General features: G+C 38.9%; 1 protein-coding gene across 1 annotated transcript in view; it reads left to right on the forward strand.

The window, feature by feature from the left end:
- The window catches only part of HECW2 (HECT, C2 and WW domain containing E3 ubiquitin protein ligase 2), a 204,640-nt gene that overhangs the window by 61,884 nt on the left and 126,701 nt on the right, over nt 1-16,055 (forward strand). The window contains exon 2 of the mRNA XM_069469056.1: nt 13,310-13,417. Coding sequence (XP_069325157.1) covers nt 13,310-13,417 — 108 coding nt within the window. The remainder of the gene's footprint in view (nt 1-13,309; nt 13,418-16,055) is intronic.

A 16,055-nucleotide genomic window follows, 5' to 3' on the forward strand; every position in this document is an offset into this window, starting at 1 on the left:
TCCTCCTGTCTCAGCCTCCCGAGTAGCTGGAATTACAGGCATGCACCACCATGCCCGGCTAATTTTTTCTATATATATTTTTAGCTGTCCATATAATTTCTTTCTATTTTTAGTAGAGATGGGGTCTCGCTCTTGCTCAGGCTGGTCTCGAACTCCTGAGCTCAAACGATCCGCCCACCTCGGCCTCCCAGAGTGCTAGGATTACAGGCGTGAGCCACCACGCCCGGCCTAAAATGAAATGTTAAAACAGGTTTATTTTTAAGGTAAGGTTTATGTGGACAAATATTTATAGACATTCCTATTCCAGAGACTGTTGATTTAATAATCTTACAACAAAACTTTAACTTGAGAATATAACCATCATTTTTAGATATTTCCTTGTGGTAAGTGTGGCAATCTGACCCAGTTTTCTTTAGACCTTCTAAAATTTGCAAGCAGAAAGATCTGCTTTAATTAATTGTTTAAAAACTGGAATGAATCCAGGGCAAAATTTCAATTCTATCTTAATCCTATGCAAATTAGTTTTGTCCATTGCAAATTTTTACTTTGTGGCTGTAAAATGCCAATCAGTGGTTCTCAAGGGGTTGGCAATGTTATGTTTTATTGCCATATAATGTGCAACTGGCCTGTAGTGCCCGAGAGCCAGGAATGGTAATGTTCATGCCATGTGCCTGATAGACCCTCACAAAGAATTATCCGCTAGGATGCCAGTAGCACCCTCACTGAGCTCAGTTTAGTGACAAGTAAGTTGATGATTTAGTAAAGATTCAGGTGAGCAGTCTAATCTCTGGAAAGGTCATCCATGTTCTGATAAAGCAGTTTTGGGGAGGGACCCACAGGGAGCACCTACTTCTGCAAAATTATTCTTTAGGATCAGTAGCAATGAATGTTGCAGAAATATTGCTCCCACCTGCTTCCAGCTAATATTTTCAGGTTGAATTCAGGTTAGCTCCATCAAGTATTTGGTTCAGTTCAGTAAGAGTAACCTTTAAATAAAGTAAGCTCTAACAGTTCTTGATCCATATTGTATGAGCTCATTAAGGTCAAAGGAATGATTTACTCCTAAACAAAGGATGCTTTTTTTTAGCTGAACATTGTTTTATAATGATTGTATACTTCTCTGAATATTCAGCTTTAGTTGCAACGTAAAAGTAACTTCCTGTTTGCTTTTGAACTTCACTTAGTATTAAAAGGGATTATCTTTGAGTGAGAACTTAGTGTATGCATGGAAATAGAGGAAAGAAAAGAGAACATGTGATCAAACCCCATTGTCATATCCAAGTGATCCTAAAGAATAACTTTTTACATACATAGTGTTGAGATAGAGATTCTCAAGTTGAGCCCTGGAGTCAAGGTCCTGGTTTCACTGTGTAGAGAGATGAGGGTACTTCCACCTGGTTCTTCATCAAGCAAGGTTTAAAGCTCATTGACAAAATTTTAAGCTTTGAATGACCTCCGGTCCAAGAACTGGGCAATTTTGCAATACTATGTGTAAGACACTGTGCTAGGCTCTCAGTGACATAGTTTATGAATACTGTACAATAAGGACTTCGCTGCCTGGTCTTTTGGCAACTATTGATTAAGAAAGCAGTGTTTAAAAACCATAAATAAATATACTTTTGTTTTAAGTTATATATATTTATGAGAAATTAGAATAAAATAAAATTTAAAAGTAAAAGCTAAGGAAATGAGCTCGAAGAACTGTGCTTTTGAGTATTAAAATAAAAACATAGCTCCCTTTGAAAGAAGGAAGAAGTAGATTTTTAGAACTCACACGTTTAGCTCCTAATATATGTTAGGTTCACGTACTGTATTCACGTGCTTCTCACAGCTTTCTGAGCTAGGTGCTATTATTATCATTTTACAGATTAAGGAAATGGAGTCTATGCAGTTTTAAGACTTGCCCAAGGTCATAAATCCAGTAAATAGGAGAAATGAAATTTAAACTCAGGTCTGCTGTCACCTAGCAGCCACAGCCTGGTGACGTCAGTATCAAACAGTGTAGTATTCTCATTGCATCTGCAATGAATGATATATACCTAAAAACAGAAAACATACTTCTCTTGGTAAACAGTGGGTCCATGTGGACTAAACACCAATGATAGAATGAATATGTTACATTAAGTGTTTTACTGAGTTTACTAAGTGATAGAGAATTAGGCTTTATGTTTTGACCGATTAAGGTTGACTCTGGGAAAGCTGGACTTTCAGGAGTTGTTTGAATAAAGAGGGAGGGAAGAGCATGGTGGGCTCAGAGAGTGAAATTACAGGATGGTGGTTTGAGGGCTTAGAGGTGGATGAGTCACCCCCAGGGTCACTGAACCGAAGTGCCTTAGATTGGTTCACAGCCTTTTGCACTAAGGGTGGGTATTTATATCTGCTGTAGCGCTATCTACACAGGAAGGATGGAGATGGGAGGAGGGTCATGTCCAGGTTAAGGCTGCAATGCTTGGTGCCTGGCCTGGACATGAAGCATTGTGAACCAGCCTTTCTTGCCCTTCTAAGTCTGCTCTGTACACAGCAGCCAGAATTTTTTTTTTTTAATGAAGATCATGTCACTTCCCTGTTTTAAATCCTCCAGTGACTTTCCATCATCCTCACAGCGTGATCTGGATAGATAGTGTGGTGTAGTGCTTTGGAGCGTGGGCTCTGGAGAAACACCCTGGGTTCACTCTGCACATGTAGCAGTCCCCCCTTATCCGTGGGGATATGTTCTAAGACCTCCCAGTGGATGATACCTGAAACCACGGATACTACCGAGTCCCATATGCACTGTTTTTTCCTATACAAACATCCCTGTGATAAAGTTTACTTTATAAATTAGGCAGAATAAGAGATTAACAATAATTAATAATAAAATAGAACAATTATAACTATATTGTAATAACATTTTTGTGAATGTGGTCTCTTTTTCTCTCTGTCTCAAAATATCTTATTGTACTGTACTCACCCTTCTTGTGATGATATAAGAGAATAAAATGCCCACATGTTGAGATACCCTGGTAGTAGATCTGATAAGTGAGTGGGCTACTAAGTGACTAGCGGATGTGCAGCACGTACAATGTGAAGATGTTGGACAAAGAGATGATTCACATCCAGGCTGGATGAAGCAGGTTGGCTGAGATTTCATCACTACTCAGAGCAGTGCACAATTTAAAACTTTTGGATTGTTTAGTTCTGGAATTTTTCATTTAATGTTTGGACTGAGGTTGACCACGGATAACTGAAACTGCAGAAAGTGAAACCGTGGATAAGGGAGGGCTGTGGTCTTAGACAAATTTCTTAACCTCTCTGTGCCTTACTTTCCTCATTGTTAAAAATCTGATAGGTAGTAGTTTGTTTCTACCTCAAACGGTTGTTAGAAGTTTAAATGCGTTAATAAAGATAAAACTCTAAGAACAGTGCTTGGTACATAGTAAACTCTAGAGAGTATTTCTTATAATATTACTATGGTCTGCAAGCTGGCACCTGGCCCTCTCTCTGATCTCATTATCTCCCACTCTCTGTCTCGTTCACGCTGCTCTATCTGCTTCATTTTGATGTTCTCCGGAACATGGTGGGCTGGTTCCTGTTTCAGGTTTTGGTTTTGTGCCTTTCCCCCAAATCTCTATATGGTTAACTCCCCTGCTTCATTCAGGTTCCCGTTCAAATGTTTCCCTGACCAACCTATGTAAAATTGTATTCTCTTACCAACCTTTCTCCACCCCATGCCCTGGCTGTCCATCTTTAAATCATGTTATCACTACCTGACGTTACACCGTATGTTTATGTATCTGCTTATCAATCACTTTCCCCACCAAACCAAAATCTCCATGAGGACAGGGACGTTGCCTCTTTTATTCCTGCCCGAATCCCTCTCTCTTAGAATATTGCCTGGAGGACAGTAGATGCTCAGTAAATATTTGTTTAATTAATTTTTACAAATTTCATTTTTTTCTGTCTCTTCTGTAATTGCTCTTTTCCTTTGTCTTTGAGGCTTAAACTGTTCTTTTCAACTCTCTTTTGCCTATTATCTCTTGGCCCAAATTATGGACTTTTGGAAATAATCATTTACTCTGCTTCTTCTCATAAAAGTTATTTAGCAGCAGTAAGTCTTGTTCTACCCTTTCAGCCTTGGTACAGGGAATAGGATTGTGACATTTTACTGTCATTGTCATAGAGTATTCTTGAAGGGCCTAATATTAGATCTTGTACTCAGGTGTTTACCAAGTTACCAAATGCTGGCCATACCTGACCCTTTAAAAGAGCTTGGGTTTACATTCTCATTATAAAAGCATAATTTCCAGAGGAAAACAGTCAGGTAAAGTATGATGGGGAAATTTGTGTACTGACAGCAATGTGTACTTGAAACAGACTTCGGAAATCTTTAAGCCTCAAATTTTACTAAGAACACTTAGTTCCTGCTATGATTTTTATTCTGAAATTGGATACAACTATTGCAAATGACTTATTCTGTTTCACGATGAAATTTATTATACATTTTTACAAGAGCCAAATAAAATAGAGGTTTCTTGTTTAATGTAAGTAAGCCTTTAGTCATTTTTCCATTTGAAGTATTATCAAAAAATCTGAGTTCTCATAAATCCTATGTAGTAAAACATTCAGTTAGGGAAAAAAAATCTTAATTTAGAAATGCTCTGAAAGAAAGTCCTTGTCAAGAAGAAACGTGTTGTGTGATCTTAGGCAAGCCATTTTATCTTCTTTATGCATCGATATGAACCACTGTAAGATATAAACAAAGTTGAATGTCACCTCAGCAGTGTGGTTGAATTAAGTGTGAATGTTAATTGGAAATTCTTGGTATAAAGATTAGGAGTTTAAACTGATCTTGTGGAATTAGCCCTAATAAAGCTTCCCATAGATTTTTGCAATATTGTCCTTGTTTTTCTCTATTCTGAAAGAGATGGAGATCTCTTCAAAGAGGCTTTATGCATTCCTTGGTGAGAATTTTATTTCTCTTTTGTATATCTTAACAGTATGATACTAATATTTGATTAATATCATATAATTAAAAGAAGATATAAAGATACCTTTCTTTCAACCAAATCTGAGCAGCTACTATGTGCCAGGTATTGTTCTAGGCATTTGAGATACATCAGTAAACAGAATAAACAAAATTCCTTGACCTCTGGGAGTTTACATTCTAGAGAGGAAGACAGACAATGTACAAGATGTATAAGTAGATTATGTAGTAGGTTAGAAAGCGATAAAGGTCATGGCAAAGAAATTGAGCAGACTAAGACAGTCCAGGAATGCTGGAGGAGGAGTTGCATTTTTAAATGATGCAGTCAGAGCAGTCCTTGGTGAGAAGGCCTCGTTCAAAAAATTGAAGGGAGTGATTGAGCCATAAAGACATCTGGGGGAAAGTTCCAGACAAACAGAATAGCCAGGACAAAGGCCCTGGGGCAGAATCCTGACAACAGCTTTGAGGACATAAGGAAGTCAGTGTAGCTAGAGTAGAGTGAGGAGGGACGGGGAGAAGGTAGGGAAGGATGAGGTCAGAGCTGTAATTGAAAGGGGAGTGGGCGGCCCTGTCCCGTGGGCACTGTAAGGTGTCATAAAAACTGAATTTTACTCTGAACGAGATAGGGAGCCACTGAACAGAAGAGAGGCGTGTTTCAACGTGTCACGTGACCTGTGTTTGAAATTGGTTCCTTTACAAGCCATCTCTGCTCCTCGTGATCTGGTATTCTGGGCCATGACTGAAACCCTTGAGAGGGATTTACTGAAATATGTCCACGTGTTTCTTCTCACGGGGCTGTCAGTGATGTCCGCCCTTGTGAAATAGTGTAGGATGAGGTGTTTTTAAATAGGAAGTTGCTTAACGGGACCTCTTGCCTCTGCCCAGCCCGTGTGGAGGTGTGAGTGTTCAGGTCGCCCCCATTCTCCAGGTCCCCACCCCCTTGTGGATGGCCTCCTGTGAAGGAGACCAATAAAATATCTCTCTCAAACTGGGTGGTATGTGGCATTGAATTTGGCTCATGCGCCCTGCACCTCTCCACCCTGCCAGCATTCCCTTCGGGGCAGCCGTGTGGTCCCCTCCCAGGCAGGGATCCCAGGCCTTCTGGCGCAGAAATAGCTCCAAGGCCAGAGCTTCAGTCTGGCCATTGGTTCTTCTCGGCCTGTGTTGTGTTATCTGCCCTATACTGTGCCGGTGTCCTTTTCTCCAGTCTCGAGCACGTTATTCTCAGCACATCTTTCTGGTGTCTATAAGAAAATAGCCATTCAAGCAGCTCCAAAGCCAGAGGCTCCAGTGGGTGCACTCTCAGCGGGTGGCCATGATTGTAATCTCTGAGTAATGTCTGAAACTTACACTCTTTTTTCCCCCTGGAGAGGGCTTTAATGTAAAGAACTGGGCATCTAGGGAGATTGGGTTAAAAACTAATGCTAAGTTTGCAAATTCATGAGGAAGTTTGTTAGTGAATTCTCGCAGCAGTTAATAAAATCGGTGCCCTGTTTAGTACATTCAGTGCTGAAGACTCGCCCCTCCCCTTAGTTCAGATCTCAAAGTCGTTGTCAAAACTTTCATCTGAACATTGCAGTGGGATTCCTGTAACCTGCCTAGTACGTGCTGATACATTTGTACCATTTTAACACTCAAGCAGAGCCTCTGAACGTGCCCAGGTCTGTAATGATGGTTTTGATTTGAATTGTAGTTTATTTAGTATTGCTATCCAAACCCCAGATCTCAGACATGGCATCTAATTCCCGAGTGTACCCAGAACAAAGTCAGGCACCTTTATGGTCTAATCTCAGGACGTAGTTATTTTCAATTTGTATCCAACAGGTAGTTGAAAATCAATTTAGATGTTTATGTCCCCCCCCCCCTTTTTTTTTTTTGAGAAAATGTAGAGAGGAGATAGAATTACTTTAAAGCAAAATAACGTTTGTAAGCACCGTTTTCACCTCTCTGGCACATCTGTCACATGCTATCCTTCTCACAGAATTTCTCATCTATTTTCCACTCTGCTGGGTTTATTGGTAGGAAAGTGAGGGCTTTGAATATTTTGTTTGTTTGTTTCAATTTTGTCTGTAGTACTGTATGGAGGTTTTGGAGCTATTAATATAGACATCGAAATGTTTCCAAATCCAATATATATTTGAATGTGTCTGGTCATGCCTCCTATATATTCTCTTATTATCTTAAAAGCCTATTCACAGGACATATTTTGGAAATCCAAAAATCATGTATGGGAAAACATTAAAGTTTTAAAAATAATTTTCACACCCATCTCTGTGTGAAATGTTACAGGGAAGGAAGAATTTGGAAAAAATTAAAACTCCTTATGTTTCCATTATTTTAGCTTTTTGTGGCATTTAAAAAGAATTAATTTAGTTTTTTTAAAAAATTACTTTTTACTATCACATTGTATGTTAATATAATTAATCCACTTTCCAAGGGAAAAAAGGATAATGTTCTAGGGTGCAGGCAACAGCAGTAACTTACCACTAAATTCAGCTTTAAATGTGGCCACTTGTTTGGTGTTTCTGATGACCATTCATAGAACCAAAAATATGAGCCCTGGAAGGTAAAAAAAAATGTCTAGGGAATGGATGGGAAAACTTGATAACTGGTTCTGATTTGTAGATCTCCCGGAGGATATCTCAGTAGCCAACTCCCAAAGACACTTCAAACTCAACAGCTCCAGAGCCATATTAATCAAACACAGTCACAGTAAGCACTAATTATTTCTCCTCTGTCTTCCTTTAACAAGTGTGTACACCTCTATCAGCACTTTTTGCGTTGCCTTCTATCTGTGTGCCAGTCTCCTCCCACTACACTGTCAACTCCTGTGGTAGGAAGTGGGTGCTCATGATCTTCATAGGAGGCTCAATAAATGCCTATCTAATGAAGGAATGAAGGAATGCAGTAATGAACATGCTAACAAGTGACTGGGACAACAATCAAAGACATGTACGTGGTCCACAACATTGCTGGGATTGCTGCATTTCCCTGGAAGCAGAATTGCTCCCATGGGGCAGAATTGTTCAAAGTGTGGTCCTTGTACCTGCAATTATCTGGTTGGGATGCTTGCTAAATTCGGATTGGTGGGCCCAGACTCAAACCTACTGGATGAAAATCTCTGGAGAAGCAACACAGGAAATAGCATTTTAAAAACATCCCCCACTGTCCCACCCCAACTGGGAGATTACACTGTGGGCAGTGGAGTTGGGGAATCAACTTCTAACTGGAGGATCAGTTTGCTAAAAGAGAAGATAACAAGTGATTTGCGGCCATGAATATGCAGATGTTCGTAAGTCTGCTTATATAGAGATTTTGTTTAAGATCACTAGGTGTTCCTCCTAAAAATCTTGTTATTTTAATTAAGGAAAGGGGGCCTGTTTCTCACTCCATTAAGAAGCCCTGCAGAAATTCTCTGAGCCACTATATAGTTATTGGAAGAGGGTTGTGTGTCGTAATCTTCTGTCTCTACTCCTTTATTTCCTGAGTCCAAATGATTTATTTGTTTCTCCCTTGAAGAAGCAGACTAAACAGAAATAATTCCAGTATTATTAATAATAACCAGATTAATTGGAGTATCCCTAAAAAGTAATTATCATAAAAAACAAAACTAAATGAAAGAACTTTGGAAAAGCATCATGGATTGCTAAAATAAGGCAAGTGTAAAGATTTTCAAAAATTTTATTAATTGTGTTCCCACAATATTTACAAACAGATGGGTATGAAAATTAGAAGGGTTTTAGAGCTGTGTGTGTGCATGTGTGTGTGTGTGCTGTGCATGCACATGTTTTGCCTTTCTATTTAGAGAAACTATGTAGCCAACTCGACTTGTAAGAGAACAAAGAAGACATATGAGACATGAAGGGACAAGCTTTATATAAACCCTAACAAACAAAATTAGATTTAAAGAAGGTATTTAGGTGTATGCATTAAACATCTCCAATGTATTTTCTTTGTAATTATATTCTAGCTAGGATGTTACCTAAGTATCTAGAATGTACACTCCTATAATTTAGACTCTTCCGTAACTGAAAAACAGATGCTTTAATACTACAGGGAGGGGAAGTATGAATGAGGATGGGAAAGGGGGCGTGGAAGGTAATGGTCAAAGAGCAAAGGCAAAACCAGTAGAGTAGGCCTCATGGAAGTGGACATGTTTCTAGGTTGAGGGGAGGGTCCCTAACGGAGAGGTTAAAGGTGAAGGTGGGAGGAAGTGACTGATGGAGGGAATTGGGTCAAAGGCACCATTGTAAAGAGGGGGTAGAAGCCTAAGCAAGAGGACAAGTAGCAGGTATGGATACAGAAACCAAGGGAGAGCAGACCTCATGTACTCCCTGCTTCGGATGCTGTAGGGTGCACGGTAGCCTGCTCCAAGTAAGAGGGTGGAAATTAGGTAAGGGATGTGAAGGTAGGGAACAGATTTGGAATAGTTGTTGGGAGAAACTGGGAGGGGAAGAAGCCAAGTATAAATGGAACAAGGGATGGTTGGTTTTAAAGACTGGTGGCATTGCTGTGATCTTTCAGAACCTTTAGTCAGTTAAAGTAAGAAATAGATTTATAATTACTTCTATATGACACTTTAGGGGATTTGGAATCCTTTCTTTGGTAAACCATTTTATATTCAGTGATTGTTCTTACTGGGGCATGGGGGCATTTTTTAAAGACTGAATCACCAAATATAGGTGTTAAATGAGGGTAAAGAAGAACAGTTCATACAATCCAGGAAAAAAATATTTTGTCTTTGAAAATCCATGAAAAATAGATCTGAGCAGAGAAATGCTGTCACTGTAAAAGTATTCTTAGGCTAGACAAAAATTGACTGCAACCCAGACAAAGGTGTGAACCTACCTAAAGAAAAAAAAATTTAATCTGAAGGACCAATTAAAATTGGTCTTCTTGGCACAAAGCAAAGGAGTGAGTCATTGGGGCCTTCCTAGGACGTGCCAGGTCCTGCCAGCTGGGGTAGGAGTGGCACTAGTGATAGGGCTTGTGGTGGTTATTTCACAATAATTTAAACTCTGTGCCCCTAAACTGGTTATATAAAGTCTAGAGACTTTATATTTGCAATCAAGAGTAGCTGCCACTCGATGGCAAAAGTGTTAGTATCGGCAAGGATAACAAATTACCAGAAATATAATCTCATCAATGAAACATTTCAATCTAGCATAAGCAGAATATTAATCATCTTGGTTATCTCCTATTTGACAAGCACGTGCTTGGCTTTAATCAGAACAGGCCCATCAAGCATCTGCTCTTGGCCTGTTCATCCAAATTCGGACCAATTTCTCATCATATATGGAACATTTGTGTTCTATATGAACCTAAATATTTACAGTACAGTTTAGACATTTGGTGTGAAGGGGCAAGCCTTTATTTTTTAAGTGTCATAAATTTAACCAAATGGAGTTTTCCACATGGCCTATGAACCAACTAGGGAAATGAAGTCAGGGATAACATAGTTTATCCCAACCCACATGACTTGGTGGGTGAACTGAATGCTTATCTCTAGGCCTGTTTCTTGGTTAAGAGTCTGGGAGGGAAACACACAACACTTGTTCTCTCTTATTTTCTACTTCTGAGACTAAGCAGGAATACTCAGGTAATGCAGTATTGCTACCTAGGGTGAAAGTGATTTGCAAAGAAAGAGATATTAGTGACCCTCTTGGAACAAGAGATGCCAACACTGGTTTTCTGTCCAAGCTCCCTTCTAGGAAACATGTGCAGGGTTGTGTCAAGCCTCTGTCCAGGGCTCAGACCTCTTACAATAATTCTCCTCATCCCATCACCACCCTTCCATTCATTTCCGTTCCTCAAGAGTCCCATCTTCCCAAAGTTGTTGTGTCAGAAGTGTATACTTAGTTTGGCTTAATTGATTGCTTCAAGAGAAAAAGTTTAGTAATACCAGAAGACCAAGCACTCTTACAGCAAGGTCACATGAACAAGTGAAGTTTTTTTCTTACTGTTGCTTTTTTTTCATAGTGATCCTAGTGCTTACTCCTTAAAGCCAGATTTTATACTGCTGCATCTTTCCTGAGGCCTCAAGAGGAAACTGTGACAATATTTTTAGTGAATTTCCCATATGCATAGCTACTTTTTTTTAATGCATTTTGAATAGGTTTGAATGCCTTCTACTCCCGATTCCTGTGTTCTGTTCCCTTCAGGGTCCAGCCTTCTGTGCCTTCCAGGTGACCAATAAATAAATTTATTTGTGAAAATATGGGAGTCCCTTTCCCCATCCAAGCAGCTCTAGCTCTGCCCATTAAAGTACCTTTCAGGAGGTGAAGCAGCTACTCTTGTTGTGTAACCCAGAGCAGTGATGCAAACTCGGGGATTGCAGATCGAGCCAGGAATGATGAATCTAAATCATTGAGCAGTTTTTAGAATGGTGGGTATATTTGTTAAGAATTGTGTTCAGCTGCAGGTAACAAAAACACAACTACAGTGGCTTAACCAAATAGGAATTGATTTTTTTCCCTGGGTAGCAAGAAGTCTGGAGGCAGGTGGTTCAATGAATCGTCCTGATTGCTTCTAGCTTCTTGCTGTGCTGTCTTTAGCATGTGGCTGTCATCCAAGAATAGGGTCAAGAGGAGAGCAAAAGGAGGTCAAGTCTGTCCTTTTCTAACTAGGAAAATAACAGTTTTCCTTGGGGTCCCACCCTGGAGCCTTCCACTTACATCTCTCTGGCCAGAACTAAACTACATGCCACCCTTAGCTGCAAGGGATTCTGGAGAGGCATCTTTAACTGGGCACATTGTTGCCTTGAATGAAATTGGTGATTGGTTGGTAAGGAAGAAGCTCAGTCATTAGGTAGTAAACATGGTCTGCCCTGAGGAGACACATGGCATCTTTTAAATCCAGTTTTAAGGAATTACCTGAGTGCCTTCTAAATACCAGTGTCTTGGTTATATTTGTGTGATGAAATAGAGTTGTTTGCTTGTGTTGTTTGCCTAGGAGAGGAGATGATGCCATGTGTGAGTTATATCTTTTCGTGCTTATAAAGAACAGTGGCTGTTTCCTGACCTTTCACAATAAAGAACCTTTGACTTACAATGTGCTAAATGCAAATGGAATTGAAGGACCATCCCTCCCAAAGTTCTTTGGCTTTTCAATATGATGAAACTGTATGGGGCCCATATTGTGGGCCCTAAGGACAACCACAGACAGAAATCCCTCTGACCCCTCACTTCGACCCACTTTCTGTTTCTTTCATACTCAAAAGAAGAAAGGTTTTTTTTTTTCCTCAGGACTCTTCTTTCGGGTGTGGGACCTTTTCTCCATCTTTCCTTTTTTGGTGTATCTCTTACTTCGCCCTGTCTGCAGTATTCCAACTCTCAGTTAAGGTGCATTAATCTTTCCTCCTAGGAAAGGGCTTTGAGGAAACAAATGCAGTACATTTGACTTCAAGAGACAGTGTCACTATATGTTAATACTTTTTAATGTTTCTATAAAAGTCTGAGTGGTTTCCTTTTCATGTTTTCTAGTTTCGTTTCCTATTCTAGGCCCCTAGGACAGAGCTTCAAACTAGTGTGATGTGAGCAAGGTGTAGTGTGTGAATGCATCCTTCAGCCTTCAGGGTGGTGGGGGAGAGCCTGAGGAGGCCAGAGGCGAGGATCCCTGTCTGTCATCTTAAGTTGCACACATGGCTTCTGTTTACTCTAGTGCTCCCTAGAAACATGAGCATTTTCTTTGCACCATGAGATCAGAAAGCTTAGAAAATGCTGCTTTCAGGCCGGTTTGGGGGTGGGGAGTCACTGTCCTTTCTATCCTCCTTCCACACAAAAGCCTAAACACTCTCTTTTTCCATTTCTCATTTCATCTCAAGGTCTACTGCCTTTGGCCTTTTGTAAAAGACTGTCCTAGCAGATGTGATGACTTGGTTTGTGTTCCCTAAACATGTTCCTGGCAAAGCTGTGCTGTATCTTAACTCAGTTTCATAGCTTAATGCCCCTTTTGTTCATCTCATCTTGAGTTCTGTTACATTCTCCCAGGTTTGCTCTTCCTTTGCTTTTTATAAAGGATTTTACAGATGGGAGGTTACCCCAACCCCTTTCTTATAAATCAGCTCATTGCTGAAGCTGCAGCAGTTGTACTCTTTTTCTTTGCAGTTTTGCCTTTTGGCAACATTGACCACCCCGGCCAAGCCCAGAAGTACCATCTTCTTTCCATGCCTCCCCCTTATTTCGTAAGAATGCAAGTGTAGAAACTCAGGGTGACATGGGGCTGGGAGTGTTCATTACTATTTCCTCCCCTGTCTTTTTCCCATTTATTTTAGAGCTTGTGTTAGTCTTTTAGCCAAGGAAAGACAGGTTATAATTAAGCTGAAAAGTGTTTCTTTGGTTTTTTCAGATGAGAATTCTCCAGCCAACTTCTGGGATTCTAAAAACAGGGGTGTGACCGGAACACAAAAAGGGCAAATTGTATGGAGAATTGAGCCTGGGCCCTATTTCATGGAACGTAAGTAACTGAGTGTGAAATATAGCTTATTATTAAACACTGCCTAATATGCAGAAATCTATGGATCTTTCTGAATGTTATTTTAAGAGTTTTGGGTTTGGATTTACATATTTATACCATTTAGCCCAATGTTGGAAAATATATAGTTTTAGAAAATGCTCATTAGACGTTGTTCACATATTTTGAAAAAAGTGTGTGTATGTAAGCATACAGTTGATCCTCTGTATCCATGGCTCCCACAACCGACCATGGATCAAAAACACTCAAAAAATTAAAAAAGGATGGTTGCATCTCTATTGAACATGTACAGACCTTTTTTAAAAGAATTATTTCCTAAACAATATAATATAATAAGTATTCATATAGCATTTACATTGTATTAGGTATCTAAGTAACGTAGAGATGATTGAAAGTATGCTGGAGGATATGCATAGGTTATTTGCAAATACTACTCCATTTTATATAAAGGACTTTGAATATCCATGGATTTTGGTGTCCGCAGGGGTTCCTGGAACAAATCCCCCGTGGATACTGGGGGATGACTCTGTGTGTGTGTGTACATGTGTGTGCGCATGCATATCTTACATATATAAAAATACATACATGTATATACATGTGACTGTATATATACACACATTTGCTTATACACACATATATACATGTACATATGCAAAAATGTATATATACATAAATATATACAGTACATATATATTTACATATACCTTATGAATGTATGGTTATTTTAATACTTTATACATTTTTATATACCCTTTATTTACATTTATAATTAATATTGAATTATATTAATTTCAGGAAGCAGAAAGAATAATTCAAGATTTTGGTTAATTTAAGAATTTTATTTGCCTTTAGAATACTTTTTTTTTTTTTTTTAGCATTGTGGGGGACAGAGTCTCACTCTGTTGCCCTGGCTAGAGTGCAGAGGCATCACCATAGCTCACTGCAACCTTTAACACCTGGGCTGAAGCCGTCCTCTTGCCTCAGCCTTCCCAGTAGCTGGGACTACAGGTGTGCACCACCATGCCCAGATAATTTTTCTATTTTTAGTAGAGACAGGGTTTTGCTCTTGCTAGAATACTTCATTATCATTTTTGCCAGCAACAGAATAACTTTGCATTTGGGTTTAAGTCTTAGAAAGTGTTGATGAAGGTAGTCTAGGCACACTGCTCTAGAGGTCAACTTACGAGGAATCAGAAATTGGCTGCAGATAACTCAATCATTGCCCAATTAATTCAGTAATTATGTCTATTTTTAAATGCAAATGCTCATATGTAGTACTTGCTTCCCAGCAATATCTCATCCCTTTTTATTTTATTTTTATTTTTGGTTATTTACATTTGCCACTAATATTATTGAGAACATAGTAAATACTCAATACACTTTTATGGAATAGATGAATAAATGAATAAATGATTTACTGGTTGGTCCAGGTTAACTTCTACGTTTAAAGAATTTATTTTTCTTTAATGTAGAAAAAATGGGCTCTTTAAATTTTTCTGTGTTGTTGAGCTCTGTGTGAGCATTAAGATTCCTGCATGTAAAAGATTTAATATAAGAAAGAATGTGTGTATACTAATACTTAAGAACTGTACTTATTAAACCTTAAAATAAAAGGTTTGATTAAATGGAAACCTGCTGCAAGCATACCTGCAAGCATATAAAATTTCTATAATATAAAAAGTTATTTTAAAAGATTAATGTATATTACTTTGAATTGCCATTAAAGGCATGGGATAATTTCTTCCACTATCCTTAATGGTAGGTCAGCATTCTAGAACTTTCTCTAATCTTGCTTCTGCCCCCTAAGGAATGTCTTCTTTTCATAGTCCAATTTTCTGGCTAGATTCTCTCTTTAAACCTTAAATTAAATATAGTTTTTAAGGGAAAATGCTCGTGCTATAACAAAAAGCCAGCTGGGGGAGAGCAGTTATATAGAGCAGACTCCCAGCTAATAGCATAGCATGCAGGAAACAATTTGGAAAGAAATTTGCCAACATGTGAATTAGAGTTGTTTCTAGGAGGTGGAATTATGGGTGATTTGTTTTTCTTACCTATATCTACTTTTCTTTACTTCCCAAGATTGACCCAGCTGTAATGAGGAAAATAGTTGATGAAAGAATGTGGGAAAATGGAATGAGAAATAGCTGGTTTTACTATCAATGTGATTTTTCCTTCAAAAAGATCTAGGGGTTTTAGAAGCTAATCTAGCTGAGAAATATTTCCAACCGAACTTCAGGGGAAAAGGCAAAACCACCTGCCTGTTCGCTTCAAAATGCTCAAGGTTGCTAGTAATTATAGCCTGTTGATAGAGTGTGCAGATTTATATTATGGGGCTCATGTGAACACCTGGGAAGAAGTCAGTACCACATGCTGCTGTAATTTGGAAAATTATGTGAGAAAAAACCCATTTACTAAGTATCCCATTTGCTCTGATTGATTTTCCTTCTCCCCCTAAAAGTGTTAGAGATTCATAATGTCCTGGCTGATTAGGCGATGGTAAATATCTCTGTCTTGCTAAATGTTTTCTCTGCATCTCACTCTAGTATTTAATAGAAATGGGCTTGACATTGAAGCTAGGAATTGGGAGTGAAGAAAAAAGTAGTTTTTTTTCTTTTTATTT

Source organism: Eulemur rufifrons, chromosome 1, assembly GCF_041146395.1.
Source record: "Eulemur rufifrons isolate Redbay chromosome 1, OSU_ERuf_1, whole genome shotgun sequence".
Classification (NCBI taxonomy): Eukaryota; Metazoa; Chordata; class Mammalia; order Primates; family Lemuridae; genus Eulemur; species Eulemur rufifrons.